Source organism: Drosophila virilis, chromosome 3 (assembly GCF_030788295.1).
Source record: "Drosophila virilis strain 15010-1051.87 chromosome 3, Dvir_AGI_RSII-ME, whole genome shotgun sequence".
NCBI classification, from domain to species: Eukaryota; Metazoa; Arthropoda; class Insecta; order Diptera; family Drosophilidae; genus Drosophila; species Drosophila virilis.
The window spans coordinates 954,700-973,790 of NC_091545.1; the positions used below are offsets into that span (position 1 = coordinate 954,700).

The 19,091-nt window shown below is 39.2% G+C and overlaps 1 protein-coding gene across 1 annotated transcript in view; it reads right to left on the reverse strand.

Annotated features, from left to right (window-relative positions):
- Dnah3 (dynein heavy chain 3, axonemal) overlaps nucleotides 1–19,091 on the reverse strand; it is a 48,838-nt gene that overhangs the window by 10,375 nt on the left and 19,372 nt on the right. Inside the window, exons 27-36 of the mRNA XM_002060024.4 lie at nucleotides 15,900–16,093; nucleotides 14,515–14,717; nucleotides 13,127–13,314; nucleotides 12,275–12,445; nucleotides 11,001–12,209; nucleotides 10,801–10,944; nucleotides 2,729–2,911; nucleotides 2,250–2,455; nucleotides 1,848–2,162; nucleotides 977–1,208 (exon numbers count right to left, since the gene is read on the reverse strand). Coding sequence (XP_002060060.2) covers nucleotides 977–1,208; nucleotides 1,848–2,162; nucleotides 2,250–2,455; nucleotides 2,729–2,911; nucleotides 10,801–10,944; nucleotides 11,001–12,209; nucleotides 12,275–12,445; nucleotides 13,127–13,314; nucleotides 14,515–14,717; nucleotides 15,900–16,093 — 3,045 coding nt within the window. The remainder of the gene's footprint in view (nucleotides 1–976; nucleotides 1,209–1,847; nucleotides 2,163–2,249; nucleotides 2,456–2,728; nucleotides 2,912–10,800; nucleotides 10,945–11,000; nucleotides 12,210–12,274; nucleotides 12,446–13,126; nucleotides 13,315–14,514; nucleotides 14,718–15,899; nucleotides 16,094–19,091) is intronic.

Below are 19,091 nucleotides of genomic sequence, written 5' to 3' on the forward strand. Positions count from 1 at the left end.
AAAAATGTTATGTATAAAACGCAATATTCGGGCCATATGAAGAGAACTATATATACCCAAAAAGTTTGCCTTAACTTACTAAATGGCAATCAACACACAGCCCAAACTGAAAGATATTAAATGTTAAATATTAAATATTTTCCAAAAATGGAAAATGGTCGGCTAGGTTTTCTATGAAATGAAATGAAAATTACGTCATAAGCCTGCCTGCAAGGGCTTAGGTGTCTGTGCGTCGGACTAGCAAGCGACAGGTCGCCGGTTCGAACTCAGCATAAAATTGTATACATGTCCTTTGTATTTTATTAAATTATTTATATGAATGGTAAAGAAAATCAAAAATATTTCTTAAAGTCGGAAAGAGTATACAAGCTATAAACACATATATTTTTGGGTATTAATAAGTTGGCATATAATTGCACATAGAAACTAACACAAACGTATTTCCAATATCTTATGTATTGTTTTATCGCATCGATTTAGTTTTTTGGCCATGTTATTTATTAGCTTTTATTCAGTTTTTGAGCTGCGCTTAAATCTTGTATGTGCTGCAAATGCTCTTCATTTGGCATAATTGATGGCTGCTGCGTATGCAAATTATTTGGCAATAATCAAAGTTACATAGTTCAACAATTAACCTAATTATAAATGCAAATTTTGGCACAAACAATGATGCAGCTTGCATTCCGCTTGGCTTACAAGCCAAAATTTAATTTTTGCTACACATCAAGTGTGTGCTAGTGTGTGCGAGTGTGTGTGTTTGTCTCTCGCTCGACTGTCAAGAATATTAAAATTAATTTGGATTAAATTCTAGTTCCTATCGCCGAAATCTTTATGGGTTTGTTGTACCCCGCTGGCACTGATATGAGCTGTATTGTCTGTCAATGCGGTTTACAACATTATTAAAATGTCTTTTTTTATTGGTCCAACTGGTTGTCTGATGTTTATACTGATAATTTTGACATAACGAGCCACTCACCTGGGCGTCGGAGAAGAGAAACACGGTGTGATTTAAATTAAAACTAGCGGCCATTAGTATTTTTTTGAGATCATCACGCCAGTCGGTTATGGTATACGACTTGGACACTTGCACGGTCATCAGGCGACAGTCGGCTATGTGTGCGGCCAACCGGCAGGAGCTGCGTCGCCCGGAACCACCCATGCCCACCATTAGGATGTTACCTCTGGGCATTTGTAGCACACGAGAGACCCTACAGGATGGTTGACAATTAAAGTTGCACTTTGAGGAATCAAGAATATTATAATCAAAGCAAGGGCAAATGTGTCTATTAAGGGTCGATATTATACAAGTACTTACTTATTAAAATCGAGAACCATTAGAATTGGGTTAACAGGGTAGAATTATGTAGTGTAAATGTATGCTACGAACGGAAAGAAGCATCTTCGACCTCATAAAGTCTTATATTCGTGCTCAGCATCAAGAAATTAAAATTCTCAACGTAAGTCTGTCTGTAACCCACGCAAGTTTGTTTTAACTTAACCCTTTTCCAAGAAATCGTTAAAAATCAACTTTCAAACCATATTTTTAAAGCAGAACTGGGAGTTTAAAAAATCTTAAGGCAGAAAATTTGGTATGCAGACTCTTCTATGCTACACAGATCTATAATATTTGACATTTTGAACAAGTTCTATGTTCTTCCCGAAAAATAAAATAAAATTTTTAGAGGTTTAGTATAGGGGTTTGGTATTATCACACATTTGTATGCCCTTAAAATATCATAAATATCAGACAAAATTCACCCAAGTTTATGCATTTCCCATAGTGTGTAATAGAGGGAAAAATGAAGCATAAAAAATGAATACCCTTATACTTAAAGCATATTATTTACCTGCTGACATGCTCAATGGCGAACCGAAACATAACCAGATCCATGGGCGTGCTGGAGAACGAATTGTATTCGTGCAGATAGTACTTCATGAGCTTCTCCAGTTTCTGGTAGCTTTCGCATTCGTCATAGAACTTTGGCTCCGCATCCGGTTCCATGTAGTTGCCATAGAAGAGATTGCGCAGATCATTATCGCTCAGTTTCTCGCCCGGTTCGATGCGCTCGGCAAAGGCGGACTCCAGCGAGAAGCGCAGACAGTTCTTGCACGCGTCAATGGCCATGACTAGGAGACGGTCACGATCCAGCTGGTCGACCAGACTGCAAATTGGCGACAGCCAGACGATACAATAAAAATTGGAAAAAAGGACAGGTCATAAATGGCGGGTCGGACAAAAGGTTACGTACCGGTCATAAAACACACGATAAGTTTCATGCGCCCACAAGCGACCCAGCTTTTCTGTATCCGGCATACGCTTCGGCGGCACCATCACGATGCCTTGAAAGACGCGCGTTATATCCCGCAAAGAAAAGGTGTAGTGCGATTTGGCCGGCGTGGGCAGGAAGATGCGCATTGCCTCGCGATAGACGCTGACCATTGCCTCCGCCAGGCCCTGCAAAAATCACGCACACACATATGAGAAGGTACTTGTACAAATGCAGCAGCAGCAGCAACAAAAACACACGCAGGACACACACAGGACATGGCCAGTCGAACTTTTTGCAAAATGAAGTTATAAAATTCGCCATTTTAATTTTATTATGCGCCAGCGCCTGGAAGCGAGCCAAAAATAAAATGCGCACAGTTGCACAAAGATTCCCCAGTGTGTGGTTGTCTTTCTTATTGTTGTTTTTGTTGCTGTGGATTGTGGGTTGATGGAACGTACGCGCGATAACAGTGCCACCTTCTCGGGATAGCCCTTGGCAAAGTGCCAATCACCAATCGTCGTGAATATACGTATGATGGTTGAATCCTCAAAGGAGTCGACGGCCACAACGAACATGTGCCGATAGAGACGCGGAAATATAAAGTTGCTGCCGCCCAACGTGCCCATGGCACACACCAGCGACTGTCCGCATGTAAGAGAAGGAGAAACAGAGTATGAGTGTGTGTGAGAGAGAGAAAGAGAGAGTGAGAGAGGGGGGGGGGGGGGGGATCACAAGTTATGGCCTGTTTATAGAGGCAGGATGTTGTCGACATATAGCCGTCAACTATTGACAGTGGAAGGACATTAACTATCGGTGGAAAAGTTAGCCCGGCCAAATACAAATATCTATAAAAAAATTTCAAGCAAACGATGTACAACAATTAAAAAGTCTAAGCCCAAGCAAACAATATACATATATAGAAATAGGTAAAAATTTACCACCCCCATAACTCGGTCAAATCTTATCCGATTTTCACGAGATTCGTATTCTTATTAATGGTTTTCCTTCTTTGTATTTTGGTTTATGGTTTTGCTTGTAGATTAATCTGGCATTAAAATATGAACACCGATTTTTTAGTCGAAATTCATGTCCAAATCTTACCCCAAGAATCGTATATAGACATGGTTCAAAATTTACCACCCCCATAACTCGGTCAAATCTCATCCGATTTTCACGAGATTTGTATTTTTCTTAATGGTTTTCCCTTTAGAATAATCTGCCATTAAAATACGAAAACCGATTTTTTGGTCGAACTTCATGTCCAATTCTTACCCCAAGAATCGTATATAGACATGGTTCAAAATTTACCACCCCCATAACTCGGTCAAATCTTATCCGATTTTCACGAGACTTGTATTTTTCTTAATGGTTTTCCTTCTAGAATAATTTACCATTAAAATACGAACACCGATTTTTTGGTCGAAATTCATGTCCAAATCTTACCCCAAGAATCGTATATAGACATGTTTCAAAATTTACCACCCCCATAACTCGGTCAATTCTCATCCGATTTTCACGAGATTTGTATTTTTCTTAATGGGTTTGCTTCTAGAATAATCTGCCATTCAAATATGAACACCCATTTTTTGGTCGAAATTCATGTCCAAATCTTACCCCAAGAATCGTTTATAGACATGGTTCAAAATTTACCACCCCCATAACTCGGTCAATTCTCATCCGATTTTCACGAGATTTGTATTTTTCTTAATGGTTTTGCTTCTAGAATAATCTGCCATTAAAATATGAACACCGATTTTTTGGTCGAAATTCATGTCCAAATCTTACCCCAAGAATCGACATAGACATGTTTCAAAATTTACCACCCCCATAACTCGGTCAAATCTCATCCGATTTTCACGAAATTTGTATTTTTCTTAATGGTTTTCCTTCTAGAATAATCTGCCATTAAAATATGAACACCGATTTTTTGGTCGAAATTCATGTCCAAATCTTACCCCAAGAATCGTATATAGACATGTTTCAAAATTTACCACCCCCATAACTCGGTCAATTCTCATCCGATTTTCACGAGATTTGTATTTTTCTTAACGGTTTTCCTTCTAGAATAATCTGCCATTAAAATATGAACACCGATTTTTTGGTCGAAATTCATGTCCAAATCTTAGCCCAAGAATCGTTTATAGACATGGTTCAAAATTTACCACCCCCATAACTCGGTCAAATCTCATCCGATTTTCACGAAATTTGTATTTTTCTTAACGGTTTTCCTTCTAGAATAATCTGCCATTAAAATATGAACACCGATTTTTTGGTCGAAATTCATGTCCAAATCTTACCCCAAGAATCGTTTATAGACATGTTTCAAAATTTACCACCCCCATAACTCGGTCAATTCTCATCCGATTTTCACGAGATTTGTATTTTTCTTAACGGTTTTTCTTCTAGAATAATCTGCCATTAAAATATGAACACCGATTTTTTGGTCAAAATTCATGTCCAAATCTTACCCCAAGAATCGTTTATAGACATCGTTCAAAATTTACCACCCCTTTAACTCGGTCAAATCTCATCCGATTTTCACGAAATTTGTATTTTTCTTAATGGTTTTCCTTCTAGAATAATCTGCCATTAAAATATGAACACCCATTTTTTGGTCGAAATTCATGTCCAAATCTTACCCCAAGAATCGTATATAGACATGTTTCAAAATTTACCACCCCCATAACTCGGTCAATTCTCAGCCGATTTTCACGAGATTTGTATTTTTCTTAATGGTTTTGCTTCTAGAATAATCTGCCATTAAAGTATGAACACCGATTTTTTGGTCGAAATTCATGTCCAAATCTTACCCAAAGAATCGTTTATAGACATGGTTCAAAATTTACCACCCCCATAACTCGGTCAAATCTCATCCGATTTTCACGAAATTTGTATTTTTCTTAATGGTTTTCCTTCTAGAATAATCTGCCATTAAAATATGAACACCGATTTTTTGGTCGAAATTCATGTCCAAATCTTACCCCAAGAATCGTATATAGACATGTTTCAAAATTTACCACCCCCATAACTCGGTCAATTCTCATCCGATTTTCACGAGATTTGTATTTTTCTTAACGGTTTTCCTTCTAGAATAATCTGCCATTAAAATATGAACACCGATTTTTTGGTCGAAATTCATGTCCAAATCTTACCCAAAGAATCGTTTATAGACATGGTTCAAAATTTACCACCCCCATAACTCGGTCAATTCTCAGCCGATTTTCACGAGATTTGTATTTTTCTTAATGGTTTTGCTTCTAGAATAATCTGCCATTAAAGTATGAACACCGATTTTTTGGTCGAAATTCATGTCCAAATCTTACCCAAAGAATCGTTTATAGACATGGTTCAAAATTTACCACCCCCATAACTCGGTCAAATCTCATCCGATTTTCGCGAAAATTGTATTTTTCTTAATGGTTTTCCTTCTAGAATAATCTGCCATTAAAATATGAACACCGATTTTTTGGTCGAAATTCATGTCCAAATCTTACCCCAAGAATCGTATATAGACATGTTTCAAAATTTACCACCCCCATAGCTCGGTCAATTCTCATCCGATTTTCACGAGATTTGTATTTTTCTTAACGGTTTTCCTTCGAGAATAATCTGCCATTAAAATATGAACACCGATTTTTCGGTCGAAATTCATGTCCAAATCTTACCCCAAGAATCGTTTATAGACATGGTTCAAAATTTGCCACCCCCATAACTCGGTCAAATCTCATCCGATTTTCACGAAATTTGTATTTTTCTTAACGGTTTTCCTTCTAGAATAATCTGCCATTAAAATATGAACACCGATTTTTTGGTCGAAATTCATGTCCAAATCTTACCCCAAGAATCGTTTATAGACATGTTTCAAAATTTACCACCCCCATAGCTCGGTCAATTCTCATCCGATTTTCACGAGATTTGTATTTTTCTTAATGGTTTTGCTTCTAGAATAATTTGCCATTAAAATATGAACACCGATTTTTTGGTCGAAATTCATGTCCAAATCTTACCCTAAGAATCGTACATAGACATGGTTCAAAATTTACCACCCCCATAACTCGGTCAAATCTTATCCGATTTTCACGAAATTTGTATTTTTCTTAATGGTTTTCCTTCTAGAATAATCCGCCATTAAAATATGAACACCGATTTTTTGGTCGAAATTCATGTCCAAATCTTACCCCAAGAATCGTTTATAGACATGTTTCAAAATTTACCACCCCCATAACTCGGTCAATTCTCATCAGATTTTCACGAGATTTGTATTTTTCTTAATGGTTTTGCTTCTAGAATAATTTGCCATTAAAATATGAACACCGATTTTTTGTTCGAAATTCATGTCCAAATCTTACCCTAAGAATCGTACATAGACATGTTTCAAAATTTACCACCCCCATAACTCGGTCAAATCTTATCCGATTTTCACGAAATTTGTATTTTTCTTAATGGTTTTCCTTCTAGAATAATCCGCCATTAAAATATGAACACCGATTTTTTGGTCGAAATTCATGTCCAAATCTTACCCCAAGAATCGTATATAGACATGTTTCAAAATTTACCACCCCCATAACTCGGTCAATTCTCATCCGATTTTCACGAGATTTGTATTTTTCTTAACGGTTTTCCTTCTAAAATAATCTGCCATTAAAATATGAACACCGATTTTTTGGTAGAAATTCATGTCCAAATCTTACCCCAAGAATCGTTTATAGACATGGTTCAAAATTTACCACCCCCATAACTCGGTCAAATCTCATCCGATTTTCACGAAATTTGTATTTTTCTTAATGGTTTTCCTTCTAGAATAATCTGCCATTAAAATATGAACACCGATTTTTTGGTCGAAATTCATGTCCAAATCTTACCCCAAGAATCGTTTATAGACATGGTTCAAAATTTACCACCCCCATAACTCGGTCAAATCTCATCCGATTTTCACGAAATTTGTATTTTTCTTAACGGTTTTCCTTCTAGAATAATTTGCCATTAAAATATGAACACCGATTTTTTGTTCGAAATTCATGTCCAAATCTTACCCTAAGAATCGTACATAGACATGGTTCAAAATTTACCACCCCCATAACTCGGTCAAATCTTATCCGATTTTCACGAAATTTGTATTTTTCTTAATGGTTTTCCTTCTAGAATAATCCGCCATTAAAATATGAACACCGATTTTTTGGTCGAAATTCATGTCCAAATCTTACCCCAAGAATCGTATATAGACATGTTTCAAAATTTACCACCCCCATAACTCGGTCAATTCTCATCCGATTTTCACGAGATTTGTATTTTTCTTAACGGTTTTCCTTCTAAAATAATCTGCCATTAAAATATGAACACCGATTTTTTGGTAGAAATTCATGTCCAAATCTTACCCCAAGAATCGTTTATAGACATGGTTCAAAATTTACCACCCCCATAACTCGGTCAAATCTCATCCGATTTTCACGAAATTTGTATTTTTCTTAACGGTTTTCCTTCTAGAATAATCTGCCATTAAAATATGAACACCGATTTTTTGGTCGAAATTCATGTCCAAATCTTACCCCAAGAATCGTATATAGACATGGTTCAAAATTTACCACCCCCATAACTCGGTCAATTCTCATCCGATTTTCACGAAATTTGTATTTTTCTTAACGGTTTTCCTTCTAGAATAATCTGCCATTAAAATATGAACACCGATTTTTTGGTCGAAATTCATGTCCAAATCTTACCCCAAGAATCGTTTATAGACATGTTTCAAAATTTACCACCCCCATAGCTCGGTCAATTCTCATCCGATTTTCACGAGATTTGTATTTTTCTTAATGGTTTTGCTTCTAGAATAATTTGCCATTAAAATATGAACACCGATTTTTTGGTCGAAATTCATGTCCAAATCTTACCCTAAGAATCGTACATAGACATGGTTCAAAATTTACCACCCCCATAACTCGGTCAAATCTTATCCGATTTTCACGAAATTTGTATTTTTCTTAATGGTTTTCCTTCTAGAATAATCCTCCATTAAAATATGAACACCGATTTTTTGGTCGAAATTCATGTCCAAATCTTACCCCAAGAATCGTTTATAGACATGTTTCAAAATTTACCACCCCCATAACTCGGTCAATTCTCATCAGATTTTCACGAGATTTGTATTTTTCTTAATGGTTTTGCTTCTAGAATAATTTGCCATTAAAATATGAACACCGATTTTTTGTTCGAAATTCATGTCCAAATCTTACCCTAAGAATCGTACATAGACATGTTTCAAAATTTACCACCCCCATAACTCGGTCAAATCTTATCCGATTTTCACGAAATTTGTATTTTTCTTAATGGTTTTCCTTCTAGAATAATCCGCCATTAAAATATGAACACCGATTTTTTGGTCGAAATTCATGTCCAAATCTTACCCCAAGAATCGTATATAGACATGTTTCAAAATTTACCACCCCCATAACTCGGTCAATTCTCATCCGATTTTCACGAGATTTGTATTTTTCTTAACGGTTTTCCTTCTAAAATAATCTGCCATTAAAATATGAACACCGATTTTTTGGTAGAAATTCATGTCCAAATCTTACCCCAAGAATCGTTTATAGACATGGTTCAAAATTTACCACCCCCATAACTCGGTCAAATCTCATCCGATTTTCACGAAATTTGTATTTTTCTTAATGGTTTTCCTTCTAGAATAATCTGCCATTAAAATATGAACACCGATTTTTTGGTCGAAATTCATGTCCAAATCTTACCCCAAGAATCGTTTATAGACATGGTTCAAAATTTACCACCCCCATAACTCGGTCAAATCTCATCCGATTTTCACGAAATTTGTATTTTTCTTAACGGTTTTCCTTCTAGAATAATTTGCCATTAAAATATGAACACCGATTTTTTGTTCGAAATTCATGTCCAAATCTTACCCTAAGAATCGTACATAGACATGGTTCAAAATTTACCACCCCCATAACTCGGTCAAATCTTATCCGATTTTCACGAAATTTGTATTTTTCTTAATGGTTTTCCTTCTAGAATAATCCGCCATTAAAATATGAACACCGATTTTTTGGTCGAAATTCATGTCCAAATCTTACCCCAAGAATCGTATATAGACATGTTTCAAAATTTACCACCCCCATAACTCGGTCAATTCTCATCCGATTTTCACGAGATTTGTATTTTTCTTAACGGTTTTCCTTCTAAAATAATCTGCCATTAAAATATGAACACCGATTTTTTGGTAGAAATTCATGTCCAAATCTTACCCCAAGAATCGTTTATAGACATGGTTCAAAATTTACCACCCCCATAACTCGGTCAAATCTCATCCGATTTTCACGAAATTTGTATTTTTCTTAACGGTTTTCCTTCTAGAATAATCTGCCATTAAAATATGAACACCGATTTTTTGGTCGAAATTCATGTCCAAATCTTACCCCAAGAATCGTATATAGACATGGTTCAAAATTTACCACCCCCATAACTCGGTCAATTCTCATCCGATTTTCACGAAATTTGTATTTTTCTTAACGGTTTTCCTTCTAGAATAATCTGCCATTAAAATATGAACACCGATTTTTTGGTCGAAATTCATGTCCAAATCTTACCCCAAGAATCGTACATAGACATGGTTCAAAATTTACCACCCCCATAACTCGGTCAAATCTTATCCGATTTTCACGAGATTTGTATTTTTCTTAATGGTTTTCCTTCTAGAATAATCTGCCATTAAAATATGAACACCGATTTTTTGGTCGAAATTCATGTCCAAATCTTACCCCAAGAATCGTTTATAGACATGGTTCAAAATTTACCACCCCCATAACTCGGTCAAATCTCATCCGATTTTCACGAAATTTGTATTTTTCTTAATGGTTTTCCTTCTAGAATAATCCGCCATTAAAATATGAACACGGATTTTTTGGTCGAAATTCATGTCCAAATCTTACCCCAAGAATCGTTTATAGACATGGTTCAAAATTTACCACCCCCATAACTCGGTCAAATCTCATCCGATTTTCACGAGATTTGTATTTTTCTTAACGGTTTTCCTTCTAGAATAATCTGCCATTAAAATATGAACACCGATTTTTTGGTCGAAATTCATGTCCAAATCTTACCCCAAGAATCGTATATAGACATGGTTCAAAATTTACCACCCCCATAACTCGGTCAATTCTCATCCGATTTTCACGAGATTTGTATTTTTCTTAATGGTTTTCCTTCTAGAATAATCTGCCATTAAAATATGAACACAGGTTTTTTTTTCGAAATTCATGTCCAAAGCTTACACTAAGACTCGTACATAGACATGGTTCAAAATTTACCACCCCCATAACTCGGTCAAATCTCATCCGATTTTCACGAGATTTGTATTTTTCTTAACGCTTATTTCTCTAGACCAATCTGGCATTGAAATCTAAATTTGGTTGCATTATGCTTGCTAGTACATACTTGTATCTGGACTAGTGATAAATAGTTGCATCGATACATTTCGCCAACCACTGCGATTCGTTCACAGACCACAATTGCCACTCACCATGTCAACCAGCTCGATTTTGGTTGTATCCACTAGATCCGACCAGTAGCCATGATCCAGCCAGGTGCGCAGCAGCTCCAAAGGCGGCTGTGAGCCGTACGTGTCCTTCGAGGGCATGGCCACATCATCACAGAAGACTACGCACTATGTGGAATAAATCTTAATAAACTGAAACTACATTGTGCGGCAACTCTGAATACCTTCTTGCCGAGTGCTGGTCCGAAAACACCCTTGCGCCGACGGTCCAGTTTGCTCATGATGGTGTCCTGCACCATTTGGGCGGAGGTGCGCGCCGAGAAGTTGATGATATTGATGAGATTCGCAAATTTGGGCAGGGCCAACAAATTACTGGTTATGATGGCGCTCTTGCCGGTGCCCGTAGGTCCGACAACCAGCATGCCATACGACTTGGATATACAAAACTCCTGCCAGTAGGATATGTAGCCCGTCTCCTTAGTTGGCACGATCAGTTCGCTGATCTGGGCATGCTCCGGAAAGTGTGCGCTACCCGATGAGGGATCATCGGAGGACTTTTGCCAGGTCCACCAGTTTTCGGCCTCATCGAAGCGATAGTCAAGAAAGACTTGCTTCTCGGGAAACATTTGGCCGCGATTCAGCGAGAAATACTTGGGCTTGGGGAAATCCTCGTTTGAGCCATAAATCACCTTACGCAACAACGCGTCAAAGACTCGCTGGCCGCTGCCCGTCAGCGCTGAGCAATATGCCCAGGCATAACAGAAGAGAAACATTTGCTGGAACCACGTCTGATTAAAGACCTTGTGCTTCTCGAGGAAATGCAGAAAGAAGCGCGAGAATGTTTGATATTGATAAAGCGGCGACAGCTCCAGCATTTGCTTGCATTGTGGCAGAAACTCCAGGGCGGCTGGTATCAGCCAGTCGACCATGTCCTCAAAGAGTGACATATAAATACTGTTGAGACCCACGGAATTAATCAGGACATTGCAGAAGCTCTTGTGGAAGGTGCGCCAGCCCAGTTGCGAAGGCTCCATATAGATCATGCCGCAGCGGGACACAGTGGCCGGTGAGGCCTGCTCCAGATCGGCGGGCTCGAACATCATGTTCATCATCTTGGTCATTTGCATAATCTCGCCGGACATAAGGCAGAGTTTCTTGTTGTCGTCCAGCACGGTATTCAAATTCTCAATCCACACCGCATCCACGGGACCATCGAACATGACCCAGGCGCGCTCCGATTTGGGACCCTGCACCTGTTCGCGAAACGTTTTGGCCAACACACCGTCCGACCACTCATGCGAGACGGGATCGAAGCGTCCATAAAGCTGACCCATCGTAATTGCCTTGGGATTAATAATGCGAAAGACTACCGGATACTCCTTGAGCGTCGCCTCCTCATCAGTGGACACATTGCGCAGCGTCAGCGCGAGCATCTACAGTCGAATTTTGGAGAATGCAGAACTATTTAGTTGAGACGGATCTCCCCTCCGTAACTCACCTGATAGGCTGTGGTCTTGCCGCCCATGGAGCCGCCCACTATCATCAGTCCGTGCCGCACCAGCATCATTTCGTATATCTGAAGAATTTTTTCCAAATACCAAGGCGTTGCCTGCAGATTACGCTCCTCCAGATTAATACGCAGCCACTTGAGTATGTCATCGCGTTGTGGCTACACGAAGTAGGAGTCAGAGGTGGGAAGAGGTCGGTAAATGGCAAAGGAAAACAGGTGTAAATGAAATATGAAAAATATGCAATGAAATATGCGAACAAAAAAAAAGCTTGAATGGGCATTTCATTAAGGACCCTCGCAAGCGGCTACAGCACATTCTTTATGCAGTTGGTGACACAAAAGGCAGCATTAATGTCAAATAAAAGCAAGTTGCTGGGAATAAAGATGCACATCAGTAAATCTGCATCAGTCCAAGGCGAAATCAGTCAATCATAAAAACAAAAATACACTTGACTACTTAATGCAGAGCATAACTCATAGCTTATATCAGAGCTATAATGAAAAACCTATTGCTCAAGCCATAGGCGCTACGATCCCGATCTTCCAAAGGAAGCTGAACTTTTGGGTCTGAAAAAAGATAAAGAAGCTTTAGACATCTTTTTCTTTTAGAGATTTTAGCAAATGGGAGGCAAACTCCTATTAAATTTAGGATACCCTAAATACCCTAAAAGGGTATTCGGTCTTCGTTAAAGCCCAGCTTGACTGATTTTTAATATACTTTGCTATCGGGCATCTGTCAACCGGTTATCGCATTAATTTGCTGTACTTAACTGCGTCGCTTCCGTCTCATTACACCTGAAATTTAATGAATTTCTATATACAGATGGAGAAGGCACTTACCATGGGCAGCTCGACGCCTGGAAACAGATCCATATAGATGCCAATGAAGAGGGAAATATCCTGTTCCAGGAATTTCGGCAGATTGACATCAACAATGGCGCGCAAAACAATCTCTGGCTCCGGCAGGTCAACATAAAGGCGACGCAGCGATGCGGAGGCCAACAGCACAGATTTCACGGCGCGCATACCTGGCAAATTGTAAAAGCAGTGGGCGTGGCATTAGCTTGAGAGAGCTATGCAGCATAATTTGGCGGAACGCATAACTCAGCTTCGGTTTTGATCTCAGGCATTCAAAGGCAGCGGATGCGCTCAATATGGCCAATACCTGAACCTTACACCGGAGCTTCATTACAGGCGCCGCTTGGAGAATGCAAAAGTTTTGCAACTGGTCAGAGGCGAACAACAACAACAAAAACATTGGCAACTAAATGTACAAATAGTTTTTATTATTACTTTGCAAAACAACACGCACACCCACCCACACACACACATACACACAACATTGTGTGTGGCATTTGTCTCGCACACACGCAGCACAAAGCGCAGCAAACTTGCAAGAAAGTTTTTCAATTTAAACTCAACATAAGATACTGATCAAATGTACTTTGCACATAAACTTGCACAGCTGCCAGCCTGCAATTGCAGTCATCGGCCGGACATATACACACAAACACGCACACCCACACACACACACACACTCACGAAACATACACACACAACCTCACGGACATGTTGTAATGTCATATGACATGTTATGTCGTAAAAGCGAGCAATATCTTTGCCTTGAAACAAGAAAGAAAACAAGTGAAAAGAAAGTGCACACACACACACACATAGTCGCCGGATGCAGGATGCAGTAAAACAGCGCAGGATGCAGGACAGGCACAAAGTTGTTGGCCCCATTGCTGGGGTTGCGTCTACTTTTTGTGCCTTATTAGCAAGTCGAAATAGTTGGCCATAAATATAACACACGCTTAAGGTAATCGAATCACAAGGATATATGTGTGAATAAGAGGCCTGGCACCAGTCGAAATAGATCGCCATAGGAACACACGCTAAAAGTATCAAATCAGAAAGATATACGAATGAGTATTTTTATTAGAGGCCTGCATCGGCAACTCAGACAATATTTTTCGGCTCAAACTGTTTAAGTTGCAGACAAATTCGCTTCGACCGAACAAGTCAGCTTGAGCTGATCGAGCACTCTTAAAACTCTTGGCTATGTTCAAGCTGTTCGGTTAGCTCGAGCATGTTTTTAACTCGAGTAGCTCGAGCTTGGGTTGTATGAATGTCTTTGAGTTTGGCGAATCGTTTATAAGAACACACTTTGAGTCTCGCGGTTCGTTTGAGTATTTGTTTTGTCTATTATTTTTTTCCTATATACTTACCGTAATCGTAATGCGACTGCGAAGACAGCTGTTCCGAGCACAATTTGTAGGCCTGCACAATCTTCTGGGATAAAACGCGCGCCATATCGAAGCCGTTGGAGTAGAGTGTTATCTCGCCAATCATTGCATAATCCGGAACCATCATGGCCACTGTGCGGAATAAAACCTTCAGATTATCAGGCAGCTCTGTGCGGCCAGCGTAGCTGTTTAATGGCAAAGGAGCAGAAAGAGGGTACAGATTAAAACGTTTTCGGAGTCCAATGGCCAATCAAATACATCAAATTGCAAGTGCTAATGGCATAAATAGTAAACCCAGTCTGGAAGCCAGGCAATAACCAATATGAGTGACTGCCTTTAGGACTGTATGGTTGATTGACAAATTGGCAAGCAAAAGGCAGTCACACAAAAAACTAAAAATAAAAGTTATCTTCGGAATGCCGGCAATTAAATACCCTGTCAAATATTTAGATGAATTCCAATGCAGAATGTTCCAAACATAAGAGTTGCATAGAATGAGACAGATGGCTCAATAATACGCCTCAGAGAGAGGTTTTAAGAGTCCTGGCTTGAAAATTTAATTATTCTGCATTCTATACTCTGATTTAATATGTGAGATCGATGAGTTTTTAGATAAGAACGGATCGATACATAATCAGCTCATCCTTATCAAATGTATAAATATTTTGTGGCCTCGATGATGTCTTCTTGTTCAATACGTCACAAAATTAACAACAATATTAAAATACCCTGCCGCTAGGATATGAAAGGACTAAACTCCCTTTCCGGAATGCCTGTTGGTCGAGTAAAAAAGAAGCTGGACAAACGAAAATAAGACCTTTTCTGAATGGCAGTCGGAACACTTTGGCACAGTCTGAGCTTCAGTTTTGACTGCGAGCACACGTTGCGTGCGGATAGGCCGGCGGAATAGGATGGGGAGGAATTGCAGTGGCTAGGCCTAATATGCATGTTTGTCGCAGCTGTTCCACATGCATGCCAAAGCAATAAATATTCGCAGCCGTATGGGCTAAAATCTCCAATAACGCAATAACTACCAATATCGTGACCATGCCCAAAGGGCCTCCAGCCTATGGTAACTAATAGCCTCACCCTGGTCACCCAGTCAAACAGTCGTAGTCGCAGTCGCAGTCTCTGTCAGTGACAGCGTGTCTCCACGGGGCATGGTACTGTGGAAAGGGGGGTTAGGGGTCGTCGGCGTAGGCCGTGTCGGCTTACAAAGTAACTAAATGCATTTTCAAATGCACAGCTGCAAAAAGAGTTGGGCCGTAAAAAAAGGCGCTGCGTGAAACCGCAGCTGCTGCTGCTGCTCCTGCTGCTGCTGCCGGCTCAGCCTCGTCGGCTCTCACGTACGGGCCAGTGCCACTCACCCAGGATTCATGGTTATGAATATGGAACAAGTTGGATCCAGTTTGAGCATCGTGTCCTCAAAAAAGAATTTCACAACCTTGCGTCCAATCGCCCGCTGGATGGTCAGAATCTGTTGCGCGACCACCGACAGCACTTCCAGCTCTATGCGATTGAACTCATCGAAGCAGGCCCAAGCTCCCGACTGTGCCAGGCCCTGAAAAGACGGAAAACAAACAAAAAGCATGTAAAACATCGAAAAAAATAAGTACACCTCCTCTCGCCGAAAATGCTCTACCAGTAGATACCATGCACTAAGTTTCGAGAATCAAAATGGCCGAAAAGACAGGTAAAAATGTATATGGGTAACACAAAAAATGCAATCAAAGGTGTACTTTGAAAGGATCGTCTCATTAGCCGATCCTTGAACTAATAGTAAGAAGTTGCCACTTAAACCCAGCGGAAATTACAAATTGATATATATATATATATATAATAAATTAGACTAGACAAATGAACAACGCCGGGTAATTTTAACTAGTATAAGTATAGATTATATCTAGATTCAAGCGGAGAGGACCATGTCCACTCGGCGATTGCAATACACCCCACATATCTGTATACCCGTTGATCAATATGGTACAGGGCATCAAAAGAATAGAAATACATACGTGGCAAGGTTGCGGGGACAAAGGGTATATGTATAACAAAACGCATTCAGCAGAGAAATGGCAAAAATAGCAAAAGCAAACAGCAGCATAAACATTATTTTCAGTTTCTCATCGGTTCTCGGTTCTCGGTTCTGTTCTTTTTGGTTACGGTTCGATTTCGTTGCGAGTGTTTGTATCTGCTGTGTGTGCTTGTGTGTGTGTATCTGAGTGTGTAGATGCCAATGCCTCGACAAACGGCAAGGGCACAAACATTGCAACAGGGTTTACAGAGACGTACACGAGGAGGAATCGCTGTTGCGTGGGTTGCCCTACGGTATGTGGTTCCGGGCGATGGGGTCAGACGCGTGGGCTATGGACTGTGGACTAGGGGGGGCCAATACGAATATGTACGCCCTTTGATATGGCTTTCTTTTGCATGTCGCAATAAATATGCAGCTTTATGCAGCAGCATAGCTGCGTTCTCGAAGTGCTCGTAACATATGCCAACTGACTGTTTACTGTGCTGCACAATGGACAGATGCCGGCCAAAGTAGCAGAAAAGCGCTTCTTAAAGAGATTTTATAGATGTTTATGCATAAGTATAATTCCGAAGAGTATGATACTGAAAGCGATTTTAAATTTTAAGACTGCGAATGCTGTCTTAAGATTGACCGTCATCTGACTGTGTTATATTGGCTAGCTTAAACTTTTTATTGATCTTCATTTGCAGATTATTCAGTATAGTCAATTATGTACGATATAGAAGATTGACATCTTCGATCTCATAAAATATTCTATATACTATATACTTAATTAATTAGTCACTTAAGCCTGTCTGCAAACTAGTCCCCTTAATCTAGTCTCGCATATAATGATAAATTGACGATCGACTTGATTGGCCACATAATGATATAGCTGCTATCAGAACACGCAGTCGAAATAAAATGTTTTTTATAGAAACTTGTTTGTTTTTCAAGATTCATTGACCAAACTAAGCAATAAAGAGCTCCAATAATCTCTCAAAACTTGAGCATTATATACAAAGATATAAATATACACAAATATAATAAAAAGAATAGATATAAATCGCAGACCTGGTATCATTAGCTTTCGCTGTCCCTATTATTACCCAGCTATTGTCGGGTTAACATTCGCTTCTTTCAAAACTTGTAGATTTTGTGTAAAGCACGTATTAAAATTAAATTTTTACGAATATCTTTGAAACTGTGATAAATGCCAATCGGCTGAAAAAAGTTTTATTCTTAAGTTTTCTGCGAATCTTCCACGCTTGCGGGTGAGGTTTCAATCACCTCGTCATAACGTGCACCCTCGTCTATAATTGTACTTAAAAAGTAAGCTTCTGAAGGATTAGAGGCGAAAAACATCTTAATTAAAATATATAGCAAAAAAAAAAAAATAATAATAAAAAAAAAGTTGCGGAGATCGCAGAATTTATGCAAAGTTCCTTTTAAACTTTAAATATTTCTCAAAGTTCTTTTAAATATAAACAGATAAGTGAGTTAAAAAATAGCCAGAATTGCAGTCACTTGCAAATTTAAACAGCTGAAAAAAACAAAAATATAGCTAGAAAATAGCTCTTACAACACAAGAAGAAGCAGAACCGTATCGATGTGGCATCAACCAACACTCAAAGCTGTTCTACATGCTGTTGCGCGTTCGCACAGTTTTTCTAGTCAGAGTCCATGTTCCTATTGTGCAATTAGCGCCAGCAACTACATGAGTGTGTGCAAGTTTGTGCGTATGTGTGTGTGTGTATACGTGTGTGTGTGCGCGTACGAGTGTGTGCCTTGTTTGTGCCTCTTTTTTCAGTGCTGCGCCTTTGCACAGAGCGCGTGGCAATTGGATACTTTGAACTCCATCAAAGTGGTTTGTTGCCATTGGCAGCCGGAATACTCGCGCATCGGACTGGCAGCCTCCGTTTTTTTTTTCGTGGTTAGCATCCAGTCCATCCGCTCATAGATTCATAGATATTGAGAAATTTTGGCCAATTCATGGTATATGCTGCCTTTTGTTTTTGCGGAACAACATTGTGGCGAGCATTTTATGGGCATTGCCATTTCCAGAGAGGGACGAGAGTTGCAACCAGACCAAAAAATGTTTTTCTGGCAAGCGTATTTGCCATATCTGGGCAGGCATAAATCGAAATCGAAATAGTTTGAATTGTTTGCCAATTGCAAATTATTTTATTGCTTGCAAAATTGTTTTGCCCTGACAAAACTGCAGACTGCGTGTGGAAAATTTACGACTTCCGAAACATTATGACAACAGACAGACGGAGAGAGGGAGCTTAAGCTGAGTGGAGCGAGCAATCAGCATGAAAACATAGAAACTACTTTCTAAAAACTAGGCAGCTATAAACCAAATAAATACACATCCACAAATGAACATCAGCTTAAAGTGAATAAATGGCAAGCCAAACGCTTGGCACTAAAATTAAATAAATAAAATTAATCTAAATCGAAACTCGAACGCGCAATTTTCGGGTTCTTCGTGTTGTTGTTTCTTTTGTTGTTTGTCTGTGCTCGATTCGCGCCAAAGTTTGCC